Genomic DNA, 17,166 nt, shown 5'->3' with positions numbered 1-17,166 from the left:
TTATATTATATTATATTATATTATATTATATTATATTATATTATATTATATTATATTATATCATATCATATCATATCATATCGTATCATATCATATCATTATATCATATTATATTATCCCAAGTGTGTTTATTTTCTAATGAGAGACAGAAAGGGGTGGATCTGGGTGGAAGGGAAGAAGAAGAAGAAATGGGAGGAGTAGAGGTAGGAGAAACTCTAAATCAGGATGTATTATGTGTGGAAAAAAATATTTTCAGTAAAAGGAAAAAAAAATAACAGAATGGCCCCCATGGGCTCATACATTTGAATCCTTGCTTCCCAGTTAGTAGCACTGTTTAGGAAGGATTAGGAGCTGTGTCACCTTTGAGGTTTCAAAAGCCCATGTGGGGCCCAATATTTCTTTTTCTCCTGCCCCCACCCTCACCCCACATCACCAAGTGCTTGTGGGCCTGATGTAAGCCGCCAGGCCTGCCTACCTGCCACCAAGCTCCCTGCCATGATGACTGTGGACTAACCCAAAGAAACTATAAGTAAGCCCTCAATTAAGTGCTCCTTCAATAATTTTTAAGGAGATTCAAGGAAAATAGTGCTGCTTGCTTGCCTGTGCTGGCTTCTCATTGATACATCCTTCTGTGCTGCAACTGCCACTCTTTATTTAAACCAGACTCCGCTTCATAGGGTCCCAGCATGGACTGAAGACCGGTGACTCTCTAGGAACCCGGGGCCTTCAACACTAATGGTGCTGCTCGGTGAGTGACTCCTGCACTGAGCACTATGTGGCCGTGTGGACCACCACGTAGGACCACCCAGATGCAATGGTTCTATATCGCTCGAGCAAAGCCTCCCTTACATGTGTTCCTGTGGTCCCACTCCTCCAGATAACTGCCTGAGACCATCTCCAGCTTCTCCCCGCTGCCATCACCAGCTCACACCCACAGGAAGTCTTACTGTACAGTTTCACCACCTACACACACCCTTCTTAACAATACAGTGTAGAGCTGATCTAGCAATGTAAAGAATGTTTAGACAAACACGAGCTGAGCACCCCACGAAACAACTAGTGTCAATTCTTCAGGGGTATCACCCGCCTAAAGAAAAAGGGGGTGGAGGGAAGGAGAGCGTACCAAGGAACACTTAGACGCCAAACAGCACTGTCGAGAAACTCTGAGTTCAGGGCATGGGTCAAACATGGCGGTAAAATGGTAATAGCGTGGTAAATTCAGAATGACACACACTCCAAGTCAGAGACTAATACACAGATTCCAGACTTCCTTGTGGCAGTGTTCTTCCCCATTATTTTAATGCCCCTGTGCACTAAGTCTCTCTCCACCTGTACTTACGCAAGCAGGTGGCGGTCTGCCACTCGAGGCACTGTCCGTAGGGGAAGGAGATGATGTAGGCGTTGGAGTCCACGCAGCGCTTGGTGCTGCCACACCACATACACTCCATGCCATTGCTGGTGCAGTTGGAACAGGACGTCCTCAGCGAGCACGGCTTCTTGCATGGCCTTGCATTCTGATTCGGACTGACTGCAGCAAATCGGTAACGGCAGTTATTTGGTAACTTCGTTTTTTAAATTAATTTCTAATTTTCAATTGCATGTCTGGGTGCCCTGATCATGCAGGTACGCCACCTCCGGCTTGCCTGGTGCCTGCCGTGGCCAGAAGAGGAGGAGTCGCCACATCAGGAACAGAAGTAAGAGGTGGTTATGAGCTGCCATGTGGGTTCTGAGAATCAAACCCGGGTTCCCGGAAGAGTAGCCAGTGCTCACATCTGCTCAGGCCACTCTCCAGGCCCCTGGAATTCACTGTAACACAAATGCCTGGGGTTCATCTGTTTTACTGTTTAAACGAAAAGTTTCAGTTGAGCAGACTGAAGCATTAGAACATGAGCTGATATGTGTACCAATTTAGAACTAAATTTGAAAATATAGAATTCCTTTCCTTTTCTAAATTCTTTCGAGAGTATAAGATGTGTAGTTTTGTAAGCTGCAATTGCATAGTAACACGAGAAGGCCTTTCAATTGTCTCGGTGGGCAGAACCAGCACTGTTTACTTCCCGGACCCAAGTCTCTCCATAAGCACTCCACATCTTACCGAAGAAAGGCCGTGACTAGGTCTTTGATATACACAAGTGACAATATACGACATACTACAAAATCTTAATACGGAATACAACAGCTATCATATACATTAGGATGAAAAATGTAGAGAATTTTTAATCCAGCAACATGGCTGCTGTGATCACATCCAAAGACCTGCTAGGTCTACGTGATCCAACCACAAGGCAGAGACACCCTGGACTACAGTATGATCTGGCTGGAATACAGACATGCCCTTAGAACACACCTTTAATCTCAAACAATGTAGAGTCGATTAGTTTATAGATGAAGCAGCCGTGTTTGGAAGTGATGTCTCATTAAGGGACAAAGTGATGAATCAGAGAAAGATTTGACAGAATGAGAAAGACACAGGATGAACCCAATTCTCATGAGAACATACAGGAAAGAGAAGCTACTTAAGTGCAGTGCAGTAGAGTTGAGGGAGTAGAGTACGGTGCAGGAGAGAGAGTATCGAGACGGAAGTCATTTCAGATGAGCAGGGTTGAGTTTGGTGCAGTTAGGTTGAGTGAGTGCAGTGCAGTGGAGTTGGGAGAGCCGAGTTCAGCTCAATTCACTGCAGGTCAGCAGGGGCAGTTGAAGCCAGAGAATAAGGAGGAGCCAGGAGATTAGAACAAATCATCAGAGTTAGTTTGAAGCCCAGCAGAGCAACTTAAGGAGCCAAGAGAAGCCAGTTTGAATTAGTCAGCTTGGAAAGGGGTTTGAGCTAGAACAGCTAAGTTGCACCAGACAGACAGATATCAGGAAGATCTAGAAAGGGCGAGCTAAGTCAGCAGTAAGTCCTGGAGGCGGCAACATTCCAGACCTAGGCCTAGGTACGATTAGACAGAAATGCTCTGGGCTTTTCCAGATAGACCGTTAGACAGCACCATAACAATTAAGAAACAAAGGTTATACAGAGAATACAGTGGGCAGGGAGATGACTCCACCCTTAAGAGCATTTGTTCTCGCTGAAGACCACAGTTTGCTTCCCAGAACTTAATGGCTCACAACCATCTGTAATTCCATTACCAAAGGATCTGACCCTGTCTTCTGATCTCCACAGATCTCAGGTATGCACATGGTCTGTGCACACGTATATGTAAGCAAAGCACTCATGCATACAAAATAAAATAAAATAATTAAAGTTTTGTAAGAAACATAAGTAAAATTTAAGAATATATATATAAAGAACACTACAAATTTACCAGTACAAGTTATGCTAATATCAGTAAGCACCTGGGGTTAAGACAGGATAGTACAAGTCACTGCACTCTAGAAAGGAGGGCTGGGCAACAGGCTAACACACTCAAGTGAAGAAAGGCTGATGCGTGACTACTTACCAACAGGTTTTTCACAGACAAGGCCATCTGCCATGGCCGTGCAAGGGTTGGCTCTGAGCCCCGCCACTGCAGCCCTTTGTAGGTAGGCACAGAAGCCGGAGTCGTTGGGCTCCCCCGGAAGCCACTGCAGGCTGGTGTTGGTGAAGGGGGACATGTCCTCCCAGCCCCAATACGAGATGTTGATCTTGCGCAGACCCACCCACGGCGACACCTTCTGCAAGGAGGACGCGGACCACGAGAGCATCAGAGCATTAGTACTGCATGGGATCACTTAGTCACTAAATACCACATTGGAAAACACTTGGAACGACCTTTCTAATAATTTTTACTCCAATAATAATTTCAGTGGAATCTGGAGGATGACACAGATCACAACACTGCTCTGAAAGCACTGTTTTTTGAGCTTAGCTACAGGGCTGAATGAATTTTTTTTTTTTTTTTTTTAGCCTTTCTTCATTTTTTTTTCTCTCCTATAAAATGGGATTATAGAACGCTTCTAATCCCAGCATTCAGGAGGCAGAGACAGGTTCCTCCACAGGGAGTTACAACAGCCAGTGCTACGCAGTAAGATCCTATCTCAAACAAACGAATAAATACAGTGCCACCACTGTAACTAACACTATCAGGCATACGGTTTAATCAGCTATGGATTTTGGAACCACAGAGAAATCAAGTACCAGTACTGTGCAAAAACGGAAAACAAAATCAACAGATCTATGTGGATGCTGAATGAAGATGTCACACCAAGGACTGCCCATTCGGGATTCCCAGCTAAGTGTGGACCTGTGTGCCGTTTTAGGAAAACTGACATCACCTGCTCATTAACGGGAAAAACAAGGACCAGACAGAGTCTGGCTGTCATGTTAAAACATCTGATAAGCGCAGGTTCTCAAAAGCAGCACAACCATTCTTAATAGTCCCACTGACCATTCAAGCTTGGCATGAAATCAAAATCGATTCTAGATTTATATAATTTATCTTAATCATTATTTAAAAGCAAAAATACATTCTAAATCTAAGTTCCAATGTTCCATTAGAGTATGGACACCTCTTTTTTAACACATGATAATATATCTTCTAAATCACTAAGCTACTTAATAGTCACAACGAAGGAAATTTATGTCAAAGCATCATTCTTTTAATTCTTTTATATATGTAAAACAGAATAAAAATGTTACTACATCTTAGTCTCTATCAACAGAAATAAGATGTTTACATATAGTATTCATGTACAAATGGCCCAAGGGAGGTAAGTTAATCATCCGCCTTTAGACTTGCAAGTGTATATCTAAATATAATGTGTTTCACATTGTATATAGTCAGCAGCTATTTCTTGAATAAAATTAAATTACCTTATAAATTTTCACTTTGACAATGCATGTCACATTGCCAAAATAATACAGTGTAGATAGCAATTAATGAATAAAATTTAATAAACAACGGTCTTAGAATAAATTGGTTATTGTATACTCTCTGGCATAACGGTGAGGTGGGGTTTAGCAATGCTTTCAATTATTAAAGCACACACGCTGCTTCACATTATAATTCTGTATCTTAAACACTCATTCTGAGATACTAGGATAACAAAAAGCTGTCTTTTTAAATCATACTCTATAATAACACAAGTCAGATAATCAATCCAAAACAGAAGTTTCAGATTAGCAACTCTTCCTATGTTTCCTAACTATCTATAGCCCAAAAAAGGCCATTTAAGATAAAATATTACTCTCTAACTCATCATGATAAGAATCTGAAAGAAAAGGAAGAAAAACAAAAATGAGGCCAGTGATAAAAGATTTAAAGTAACTATTACTCAGTAAATGAGCCAGACAGGCAGTTGAAAATGAAAGATAAATTGCTGTATTATGAAAATTCACTGCAGCACACCATAAATCATTGTAACATTCCATTAGCCATTTCCGATAACTAAATGATCATTTGACCCAAGATATCTCTTTAAAGTGCATGAATTTGTCGATCTTTATTGGCCAAGGAAGGGTTCTCTTAAGCCTGTGCAGCTGCAATGACTCAGGATATAATTCATTTTACTTAGAGATATGCCTAATGAAATGTCACCTTGAAGAAGTTTCCACTTTGAAATTCTGTGAAAAGTTGTTTCTGATGGAAACAAAACACCATTTGTATGATGAGACTCAGCAATCAAGCAAATCTCAGTTTGCAATCCACTCCTTACAGATTACAAACATAGGTGACAGAAGTTAGAAGCTATGAGAATTCTTAAAATACAGAGTTCACATGACCAACTTTGTGGTTATTTTATAACAGCCAAAAGAAATTTGTGCTAAACACAGGAAAATAAATGGAGCTTTAATGACACATTGTAGTGCTTTCTGAAATACAAAACATGAGTGTGCAAATCAAAAGCTTTCGATATGACAAAAAAAAAAGCCCTTAATGTCGTAAAAAATAGCAAATCTTTTCTGTACATTCCACATGTTTACCATAAAACTTTACTTTAAAAAAACTTATATATTTCTAAAGTGTAAAAACCAACAGGTCTCTGTCTTCCTCACCAACTAGCACAGACCTACTATGCCGGAAGCTCTTAAATAAGATGAGGAAAAAACAAAACAAAACACAGGCTTCTTCTGGTTTCTGTAGGAACATCTCTGAGTCCTATGGATGCTGGCTCCAGCTTTTCTCCAGCACTATTCCATAAGCTCACACTGTGCCTACCTCTCCTTCCTTGTCTTCATGAGGCACCCTGAGTGTGTGTGTCTATCATGGCAATTACCACACTCAAGAATAACTGCTCCTGTCTCTTCCTCCGCTACACTGTCAAGAGGACCTCTTACACTGTCTGGGAACAGCTCCTCTTACACCCTCTGAGAACAGCACTTCTTTGCATCTCTACGCTCTCCTACGGCAGAAAGCTACCAAGTACACTAATGGGTTTCCACACATGGTAATAAGTTACTTGCCCATCCTTCAGAAAAACATTTACTTTAAATGCCTTTAGTAAGAATAAGTCATAAATCTGTGAGCCATGCATCGTCACACGTGTCCATCGCATGGAGAACCCCAGGGCATACCTGTTGTGTGTACTTCTGTATTTCATCCAACACAAACTCTACCTCCTTGGAAGTTGTCAGGGAAGCAAGGTTTCCACCAAGATTATAGCAATAGAGCTTGGCATTGTCATAACTTTCTCTGCTGGAATTGATTCGAAGACAAGCATCCCCAACATGGTTCCAGCCTTCTCCACAAAGGTGAGCTATGAAAAGAAAATTGCCTCTTACTTTTACATTATTAAAAAAAAAAAGTTTCTTTTCCAATTGTTTCACAATTACAGATATAACCATTGTTTTAACATTTTTTAAATAACTTTTTTAAAAATTTCTTAATATTCCAAACAAAGCTTATGTAATAGTTTGGTGAAGAGTAAAAGTAAGATCCTTATCCTTTCCTAAAATTATTTCGTTGTGTTAAAAGATCTCACTGTGTGTCCTAGACTGGCCTAGAACCCACTATGTAGACCAGGCTGCTCTCTGCCTCCCTAGTACTGGGATTAAAGGCAGGCATCACCATGGCTGGCCTTTCCTGGAATCTTAAACATGAGGTCTGGTTCTCCAACCCCTGTTATCTACACTGAACCCAAAGACCTCCACGTAGTCCAGGCATGAGCACAGGGCCTCTCAAAAACAGTCACTACTGTACTCATCCCAACTCCAGGTACAAAGGATCACATTATTTTATTATTTAGAACAATTTTTAAATTTATATATTGGTCATATTGTTCCCTTCCTGCAAGTTCATCCAGATCCTCTCTTTCTCCCTACTTAGGCAAGCTTACATTCTTACTCAAAAAACAAACAAAAACCCAAACACTCCAAAACCAAGGAAACAAAATGAAACAACCATTCGAAGGCAGGAGGGAGAGACAAACCGAAACCAAATAAAGCAAGAGTCTAGTACCTGTTGGCCAACCACCCCTGAACATGTGACCTGTCTGGACGCCATTGGAGAAGGGGCTTCCTCTCCAGCAGGCATAAATTACAGTGCAGCTGTTACTCTCCTTCACCCTAGTGACTAAGTTTTCAGTCATTCCTTTTTAATAAAATAAAATAGAAAAGAAAGAAAAACTATCCCATCGAAGTTGGGCAAGGCGAGACAAACCACCAGAAGGAAAAGAGCCCAAGGGCAGGCACAGGAACCAGAGACTCGGTCCTTCCCACATGTAGGAATCCCATACCAACACTAAGCTCAAAGCCATAACGCAAGTGCAGAGGATCAGAGATCAGACTGCTTCTTTCTTCATTTATTTATTTTATTCACCTTACATCCTGTAGCACCTTTCCTCCTCCCCTCCCAGTTCCACCCTCTCTCCCTCCTCCACCCACTTCCCCCTTTCCTCAGAGAAGGAAAGCTCCCTCCCTTTCCCATCCACCCCAGCCCATCAGTGCATCAGGTCTGAGCATGTCCTCTGCCCCTGTGGCCTGGCAAGGCAGTCCTGGCAGGGGAAAGTGATCACAAAGCTGGCAAGTGAGTCCGTGTTTGATGCAGTCCCACTTCCCTTACCAGAGGACCCATATGAGGCCTGAGCTGCCCATCTGCCACATCTTAGTAGGGGGCCTAGGTCCAGTTCATTCATGGTCCTTGGTTGATGCTCCAGTCTCAGCAAAACCCTCTGGGCCCTGGTTAGCTGGCTCTGTAGATCTTCTTGTGGAGCTCCAGTCACTTCCAAGTCTTTCCTCTTTTCTCTTTCCTCCTACTATTCCCCAAGACTCCCTACGTATTGACCAATGTTTGGCTGTGAGTTTCAATATCTGTTACTATGAGGCACAGACCCAAAGCAGATAAGTAACAAGGAGGACCCAAGGGAGGATGCTTAAATCTCACTCAGAATCGAAAACAGAATAGAGAGAGGTAGTAGCTGAAGAGAGGGAACAAGGTAGGAGAGGGAGCACATAGAGTTAAGAGGGTGGAGATCAGATCTGAGGAGAGCGAGGGCGAGAGGACAGAGGCCTGTAGAGAAAAGAGAAACTGAGGGTGGGGACATCTCCGTGACAAGCTGGAGACCTCAGTCAGGGCAGGCCCCCGGGAGGATATGGGGGGATTCAAGAAGAGACTTCTAGTAGCAGAGGCTATAGACACAGAAGAGGGCACCCTCTAACTAGACTAGTCTCCTAGTAGAGGGAGGAAACACCAAACCAACCCACCACAAAAACTTCAACCTAAAATTTACTGTGCCTACAAGATGTGCAGGGATAAAGATAGAGCAGAGGGAGCAGAGTCTGAGGAAATGCCCAACCAAAGACCCACCCTATCATACTGCCAACCCCTGACACTATGAACGATACTCTGCTAAGCTTGCAGACAGAAGCCTGACAGAGATAAGACTGCTTTAAAAGAAAAGAAAGGCAAGTTGATCATGACATACCAGGCCTACCACGCCAGCATTCTGGAGGCAGAGACAGGACGAAGGTCAAGGAGAAACTGCAGCAGAGACTAGGTTCCAGGACAGGCTGAGCTAAATAGTAAGACCCTACCAAAAATTAAAATAATAGTAATAAAAATAAAAAGAACAAATGCAATGATTTTGGCTGGAAAAGAAAGAAACCAAATGCTTTCCTCATAAAGAATCAAGAGGAGACTCATCTGCCCAGTACTGATTGGAACTTGACACCCATCAGCCTCACAAATAAAACAACTTGAACTGCAGTGCCCTGGCTGGTCCGTCTTCCTGCCTCCTTGTCCCCTCCCTCTCCTTCCCATCCCATGTCTCCTATCCTGCATCCCAATCCTGGTCGGATTTAGCTCAATCTACAGATCATATACTTCATGATAGATTTTTATTATTTTCTTTCTTTAATTTTTTATTATTAGTTACATTTTATTAACTCTGTATCCCAGTTGTATCCCGCTCCCTCATTCCCTCCCAAATCCTCCCTCCCTCCCTTATCTCCTCCCTGCCCCTTTCCAAGTCCACTGATAGGGGGGACCTCCTTCCCTTTCATCTGACCCTGTTTTATCAGGTATCTTCAGGACTGGCTGCAAAGTCCTCCTCTGTGGCCTAGCAAGGCTGCTCCTCCCTTGGCGGGGTGGGGAGGTCAAAGAGCCAGCCATTGAGTCCCTGTTAGAAATAGTTCCTGTTCCCCTTACTATGGGAAAACAATTGGTTACTGAGCTACCATGTGCTACATCCTAGCAGAAGTTCTAGGGTATATCCATACATGGTCCTTGGTGGAGTGTCAGTCTCATAGAAGACTTCTGTGCCCTGATATATTTGGTCCTTGTGGAGCTCCTATCCTCTCCACGTCATACTAACTCCCCTTCTTTCATATGATTCCCTGCACTCTGCCGAAGGTTTGGTTGAGTCTTAGTATCTGCTTTGATACATCGCTAGGTAGAGTCTTTCAGAGGCCCTCTGCGGTAGGCTCCTGTCCTGTTACTTGTTTTCTCCTACGTCCAATGTCTATCCCATTTGTCTTTCTAAGTGAGGATTGATCATCTAACCCTGGGTCCTCTTTCCTGTTTATCTTCTTTAGGTGTATAGATTTCATTATGTTTATCATATCTTATAGGTCTATATAAGTGAGTATATACCATATGTGTCTTTCTCCTTCTGGGATACCTCACTCAGAACAATCTTTTCAAGATCCCACCATTTGCCTGCAAATTTCATGCTTTCCTCATTTTTGATTGCTGAGTAGTATTCCATTCAATTGTGTAAAAATACCACAATTTCTGTATCCATTCCTCCGTTGAGGGACATCTAGGTTGTTTCCAGGTTCTGGCTATTACAAATAAGGTATCTCCATCCCCGATCTCAAGCTGTACTAAAGAGCAATAGTAATAAAAACTGCACAGTATTGGCATAGAAACAGAAAGGAGGATCAATGGAAACGAATAGAAGACCCAGAAATAAACCCACACACCTAAGAATATTTGATATTTGACAAAGAAGCAAAAACCATTCAATGGAAAAAAGACAGCATCTTCAACAAATGGTGCTGATCCAACTGGATGTCTACATGCAGAAAAATGAAAATAAATCCATATTTTTCACCCTGCACAAAACTAAAGTCCAAGTGGATCAAAGACCTCAACATAAAACCAGACACTCTAAATCAGTTAGAAGAAAAAGTGGGGAAGAGCCTTAAACTCATTGGCACAGGAGACAATTTCCTGAACAGAACACCAATAGCACAGGCTCTAAGATCAACAATCAATAAATGGGACCTCATGAAACTGAAAAGCTTCTGTAAAGCAAAGGACACTGTCATCAGAACAAAACGACAGCCTACAGAACGACATATTTTTAATTGAAAAAAAGTCATACTATATATTCTGAGCATGGTTTCTCCTTCCCCTGCTCCTCCCAGCTTCTTCCCACTTCTCTACCCACCCAAATCAGGACTCTTTCTTTTTCTCTCTATTTAGAAAGAAAACAAATAAATAAGCTAACCCAAAAAAAAACAAAAAAACAAAATTGAAGAAGAAGAAGGAGGAGGAGGAGGGGGAGGAGGAGGAGGAGGGGGAGGAGGAGGAGGAGAAGGAGTCAGAGTGCACTCCTAGGTGTAGAACTGCTAAGAATGTTGAGAGTGAGTCTTTCCCATAAATATTAACTCCTCGGGGGACTGTTATGAGTGTGAGCCCATTCTGAGCTACAGTGATGGTTCAACGGCGGCCTTCACTGCAGTGTGAGACCTCAGAAATAAAACATAGCAATATATATAAACATAATAAATACTAGGATGAAGCAATTATCTTTTGTTATCATTTTCCTTGTGATCCATAAGGAAGGAGAAAGAAAGAAAAGAGAAGACAGCACAAACAGCTGTTAAGAGTGAGTACACAAGAGCTGTGCAAAGACAAACCATCCAAATTCAAGCATGGAGAGAGGAAGTAGACCAGTTAGGGAGCTGGAAGATAGGAGCCCGGAGAGGAAATCCATTTCCTTTAAGAGTGAGGGCCCTGGTGGGTGGTCCTGCTTTGTGAGGTCTACATGTGGGAGTCCATGGTCAGCACAAAGGGAACTTGACTGGTTTTGCTTCTTTAGAGAACAGTTTGGTGGGTTGAGAAGGGGGTGGATCTGGGAAGAGTTGGGAAATGAGGAGTAAGGAAGTGAATATGTTCAAAATGCACTGTAAAAAAAATCAAAGAACTAATAAAATAAGGAAAATAGAACAATGAAAAATTAAAATAGAATCATTGCTTTCTGACATATTTTACACATTTATGTCTTCATGTCTTTCACTATTCATCAATAGATTGTATCCAGAATCTATATTGAGTTTTTAAAAGCACCATTCTCTAGAACATTTCATTCTCTAGATCATCATCATATGAAATATAATCTCTTCCTTTACATGACAGGCTTCAAAGCAATACCAAATGCTTACCACAGCACTTCTCAAATGTCTTTAACTCTCAGAAACCATGAGAGTCACTCCAGCCTTTTTGCTATACCGTTACACACATTGATTTAATTGTATTTAACATAAACATATTGATTTAGGATAATAAACTGAAGTCCTAGCACAAATGCAATCTCTGAGCATTAGGACATCTTCAATTTCGCAGACATCCTAAGGGGCATGTATCCCCAAATCTCTGAACGACCCTGAAGACCCTATCCAGGCCTGACACCCAAAGCTAACATGGGCTAACGGATGGAGGACAGTGAACACCACAGTCGCTGTAAAGATGGTGGGAAGAGGTGTCAGCTGGAGCTTCCTCGGGAGGGCTTGGGGATCCTCGCTAAGTGTTTCACACCCTATATTCTTAAATTTTTCATAATAAAATTGGGGGTTGACATGAGGGGATTTATTTCCATTACATACAGCAAATTTAAAACAACCTAGTTTTGTGCCATTGTTTTACTTTTTTATACGTCTCATTAATGTCAGACATAAAGACAACTGTACTAGCATATCTGCTTTTGCATTCAGTCAGTGGAGGCTGAACTATTCAAAACGATATCTATACTGCATTCTCCTATTTGCTTCTGCAGAAAGACCATCTCTTGCAGACTCAAACTCTCTGGAACCATAAGACAAATAAACTCTTCCTTGGCGTCAGTGTCATACCACAGCAGCAGACAGGTAACTCATACAAGTCCTTTTTGCTGAGTAAAAACTTACACGGCTCTAAATGTATGGATAAAGAAAATAGGTCTATAAATTAAACATTTGCTGATAATAAATCAAAACAAATTTCATTTTAGAAGATGTTATATATAATGTCTCCATTTATCAAAGGCAAAACCTAATGTCCATACTAATGAGATAGGTGTTTGGTTATTTTTACACAAAAAATTAAATCTTGATTGAACATTTAATATTTTAGGACACAACATTTCCAGTGCTTGCCTGAGTTCACAGCCATCTTGATCTTACAGTCATGATTCCTGAGAGCACCATGTCTCATGATTGTATAGTACAAAATGGCAGAAGTGTATTTAAGAACAATTCATAAATTGTTATAAATTCTGCTTTAATATCAATGTTCATTTTAGACAAACTTTTTAAATAAAGTCAGGAATCTAAGGAGCAACTATAAAATTAAGCGTTCCAACACAACACAATAGAAAGAAATAATCATTTAAAATCCATATGCTAGTCGTGCAACATGCCTGTAATCCCAGCACTTGGGGAGGCAGAAGCAGGCGGGTCTCCGTGAGTTCAAGGACAACCTGGTCTACGAAGAGAGTCCAAGACAGCCAAGGCCACACAGAGAAACTCAAAAAACCAAAACCAAAAAAAAAAATAAAAATAAATTAAATAAATAAATGAAATGAAATTCACATGTTGAGAAGTTACAATGGCTAAATATTAAAAGCACTGTAATTAAATCATTGTTTCTATAAGAACCGAAAACTCTGTATATCCAGTAAAACACCACAGTTTCTAACACACAATAGTCTTGATTCTGAACCCAAGTGTTTATGAAGCATCTCTGGTACTACTGTGAAGAGAGCATGACCTGTGCTGAGAACCCAGGCTGCAGTGAAGTAACAGGGTTCAATACAGGGGTTGCCAAAAAGTCTCATACTCATTTAGTATTTGTTTTCTAACTTATGTTGGTTGCTGAGCCCCCAGAAAACTTACTATTGCCAAATTTTATAACTGTCTCCTACAGTTATAGGACCCAGAATTTAGAATGCTGGCTTCGTAGCCTTAGCCAACCCCACAGTGGACAGAATGAAAACTCACAGTGAGGTGCATCTTTACACCACGCTTTTCCCTCACATACACACCAAAAGCTCCTGTGGATCCCAGTTCATGACACTAACACACTAAAGAGTCACTTGGGTGCCAGGAGTAATCTGCTTAGAGCACAGAAGTCTCTGAAAAAGCTTCAGTTGTCACTGAGTAAACACAGAATGGCTTTCTTGCCATGTTGAGGCCACGTATGCAGGAGTCTTCCGGGTCTTACAGGATTGAAATAATACCAAGTCACTTTTCTTCATAATGCAGTGTTTCTGTTAAATTCGTGGTGGTTTCCGGGGGGGAGGGCAGGGTTTGGGGAAATGTCTACCAGATATGCAGTGTTTCTGTTAAATTTGTGGTGGTTTCCCGGGGGGGGGGGGGGGGATGTCTACCAGTCTCCAGCATCTGAGTACTTACTTTGGTTCCACATTTCCTCTTTATGCCCTCATTCCTCTTTGCACATACACCCTGTGAGATTACATGCTGGAAGAATGCGATTTGCTCTTTGATTTTACAGGGGCTAAATGAAGAGACAGCCTTGAATCTCGGAGTCACAGTGGACTTTTAAACAGTGCTCAGACTGTGAAAGACCACAGAAACTTCTAAAGTTAAACTAAATCCATTTTGCATCAGGCTGTCCCCAAAGGCTCAGATATTTGAACACTTGGTTCTCTGTGAAGCTCTTCAGAGAGTGCAGCCTTCATAAAGGAAGCACATCACTGAGGGGGCTTTGAGTATAAAGGCCTCCAGCCACTTCCAGCCTTTTCTCTCGGCTAATCGCTTACTGTTGTAAGCCTTTGCTTGCTTTTTGATGAGCTCCTGGCTTCCTGGTCCTGCTTTCATGCAGACACCTTGCTGTTATGCCTCCCTGCTGTGATTCACTCTCATCTCTCTGGACTCATAAGCCAGACAAACTCCTTCTAGTTTAAGTTGCCTTGGCCATGGTATTTTACTACCACAATGGGAAAGTAACCAATACATGGATTGGAAGACAGAAATTACACAATCATCTCAACAGAGGCAGAAAAATCCTGTGAAAAATCCAATATTGCCTTCATACTAAATGTCATGGAAAAACTAGAGATGCAATGTGCTGAAGGCTGTATACAATAAACCAACAGCCAACACCAGACTAAGCAGAGAAAACCTCAAAGCATTCCAACTAGGATCAGACCCAGGACAAGTGTGTCCACTTTCTGCACATTTGTTTAATACAGCATTGAAATCTTAGCTGAAGTAACAGCAAGCAAAGGACAAAGCGGAGTGCAGACTGCGAAAGAAGTATCCCTTTCAGCAGACGACGTAATTTTACACAGAGGAGCCTAAAGACACTCATCCAAAAACTCTTAAGAGCTAAGACACAGGTTCATCACAGTAACAAGATATAAAAGTTAGTGTAGTATTATCAGCTGTCTTCCTATATGTTAATGACAGACTGACAAATCAGAGAAACATAACAGTGTAGACATTAAAACCAAAAATTAATAAATGGACATCATAAAACTAGCAACTTTCTGTACAACAAAGGGCACCATCACTCAAGTGATGAGACAGCCTACCGAGGGGAAATCATTTTTCTAGCTATACGTCTGACAAAGGATTAGTATCTGGAATTCAAAAACAACTAAAACAACCCAGTTACAAGCTAGGACAAAATTCTGAAAAGATGAAATGCAAACACCAAAAAACTTAAAAAGAAATGTTCAACATCTTTAGTCATCAGGGAAAATACAATTTAAAACTACTTTAAGATTTCCTCTCAGCCCGGTCAGAATGGCTATGGTTAAGAAGAAAGAAACAAAATTAAAAAGGTTGCCAGTTTCTGGTACAGTGTGTGTGGGAAAAGGAGAGCCCCGAAATAGCCTCTACGGAGCTGCAGTGGCTCCTCAAAAAGCTGAGAGCATCTACCAAATGTGCGAATGCACTCAAAGAACTCTACTCCACTCTAGAACTATCTCCTCATCCACGTTCACTGTGGCTCTGTCCAGTAAGTGGAAACAGCCTAGACAGTCACCTGATGAATGGGATATTATTCAGCTCTTAAGAAAAATGAAAGTCACAACTAAATGTACGGTGCTGGGAACAATCATTGTGAAGAAGGTAAGCCAGCTCAGAAACACAAGCATTGTATGCTTCCCTCATCTGAGGATGTCAGCTTTGACTCTTAGATGTGTGTGTTTCTTCTAGAATGTCTATACAGCTCAGTAGATACTAAGGACTTCAAGAGAATAATGGAACAGAGAGGGTTTAACTGAGGTGGAAGGGTTAGGGTTGAGGAGAAGCAATAGTACGGAGAGGAATAAGTGACACTAAAATCCTTTAAAATCATCATATAGAAATCTACTACCATAGGAGCTTACACACACAAAATGAAACTGTAAAAATTCAGAACATGGCTGCTTTGGCAAGAGAAGCACATCCAAAGATCTTCTAGGTCTGTGTGATCCATCTGGAACACAAACACACCTTTAATCCAGGAGACAGAGGCAAGCAGATCTGAGTTCAAGGCCAGCGTTGTATAGAAGTTAGAAGTTTCAGGTAAAGAAAAGCTTTGTTCCAGGAGTGGTTGTACACGCCTTTAATCCCAAATAATGAAGGTAAAGTTAGTCTGTAGAAAGTGATGCCTAAGTGAGTGGCAGAAAAGGTAACAAATCAGAAAAAAGATTTGACAGAATAGGATATGTACAACTCTCATGAGAAGAGAGAGGAAAGGGAAACTACTTAAGGGGCAATGCAGAGAAAGAAGAGGCAGCTTTTACCAGGACAGTAATAGAGAGACAGGCTGCAGGGAGAGAACTCGGGAAATCACTGAATGAAACAGAATGAGAAGAAGCCAGGAGATTAAAAAGATTGCTGGTGTTAGTTTGAGGCCAAGCACAGCAGTTCAGAGGCCGAGAGAGAAGCCACATTTAATAAGTCAGCTAAGAGAGGAGTTTGAGCCAGAACAGCTGAGTTGAACCAGCCAGCCCAGAGCTCAGAGAGAACTAGAAAGGGTGAGCTCATTCAGCAGTGAATTTTAGAGACTGAAAACATTCTAGGCCTAGGTTACAATGTACAGAGGTTAGAAGCTTCAGGACTGGGTCCATGTCAGCAGCCGGAGGCAGTGAGCCTCCCAGACAACAACTGAAAACAGGTGAATAAAAGTTCTTTTTACAGAGCTACCCCAGAAGAAGGGAAACAGTGTCCTACTAGGCACCAGAAGATAACAAATAAAAAGCTCAGTGTCGCTGTCTGATCGCTACCCCCTGGAGGGGCTGCCTTGCCAGACCGAAGAGGAAGCAGGTCCAGTGCTCAGTCCTTATGTGACTTAATGAGCTGACAGGGGTGAGTGGGTGGGGGGCTCCCTTTATTTGAGGAGCAGGAGAGGGGGCAGAGGGAGGGAAGACAGGACAAGCAGGAGTGGAGGGAGGGGGCTACAATCTGGATATAAAGTGAATAAATAAATAATTAGAAAAGGAAATGCAAAACATGTATTAATAAAGAAAATTGGTTAATGGAACATAGTGAGTCTACTACTTTGCCACTTTTTTCTTAATTTTAAGTTCGTCTGG

At 41.7% G+C, this 17,166-nt stretch overlaps 1 protein-coding gene across 4 annotated transcripts in view; it reads right to left on the bottom strand.

Moving 5' to 3' along the window:
• The window catches only part of Atrnl1 (attractin like 1), a 527,893-nt gene that overhangs the window by 440,465 nt on the left and 70,262 nt on the right, over positions 1-17,166 (bottom strand). For all 4 annotated transcript variants that reach the window (XR_008722856.1, XM_055630013.1, XM_055630014.1 and 1 more), the window contains exons 16-18: positions 6,494-6,675; positions 3,441-3,654; positions 1,340-1,528 (exon numbers count right to left, since the gene is read on the bottom strand). Coding sequence is in view for 3 of the 4 variants with exons in the window: in XM_055630013.1 (XP_055485988.1) it covers positions 1,340-1,528; positions 3,441-3,654; positions 6,494-6,675 (585 nt within the window). In the remaining variant the exon portion in view is untranslated. The remainder of the gene's footprint in view (positions 1-1,339; positions 1,529-3,440; positions 3,655-6,493; positions 6,676-17,166) is intronic.

This window comes from Psammomys obesus, unplaced genomic scaffold (genome assembly GCF_907164565.1).
Source record: "Psammomys obesus unplaced genomic scaffold, mPsaObe1.curated_primary_1811, whole genome shotgun sequence".
Lineage (NCBI taxonomy): Eukaryota > Metazoa > Chordata > Mammalia > Rodentia > Muridae > Psammomys > Psammomys obesus.
The sequence above is the reverse complement of the archived record's forward strand: the minus strand, read 5'-3'. Positions and strand labels throughout refer to the sequence as shown.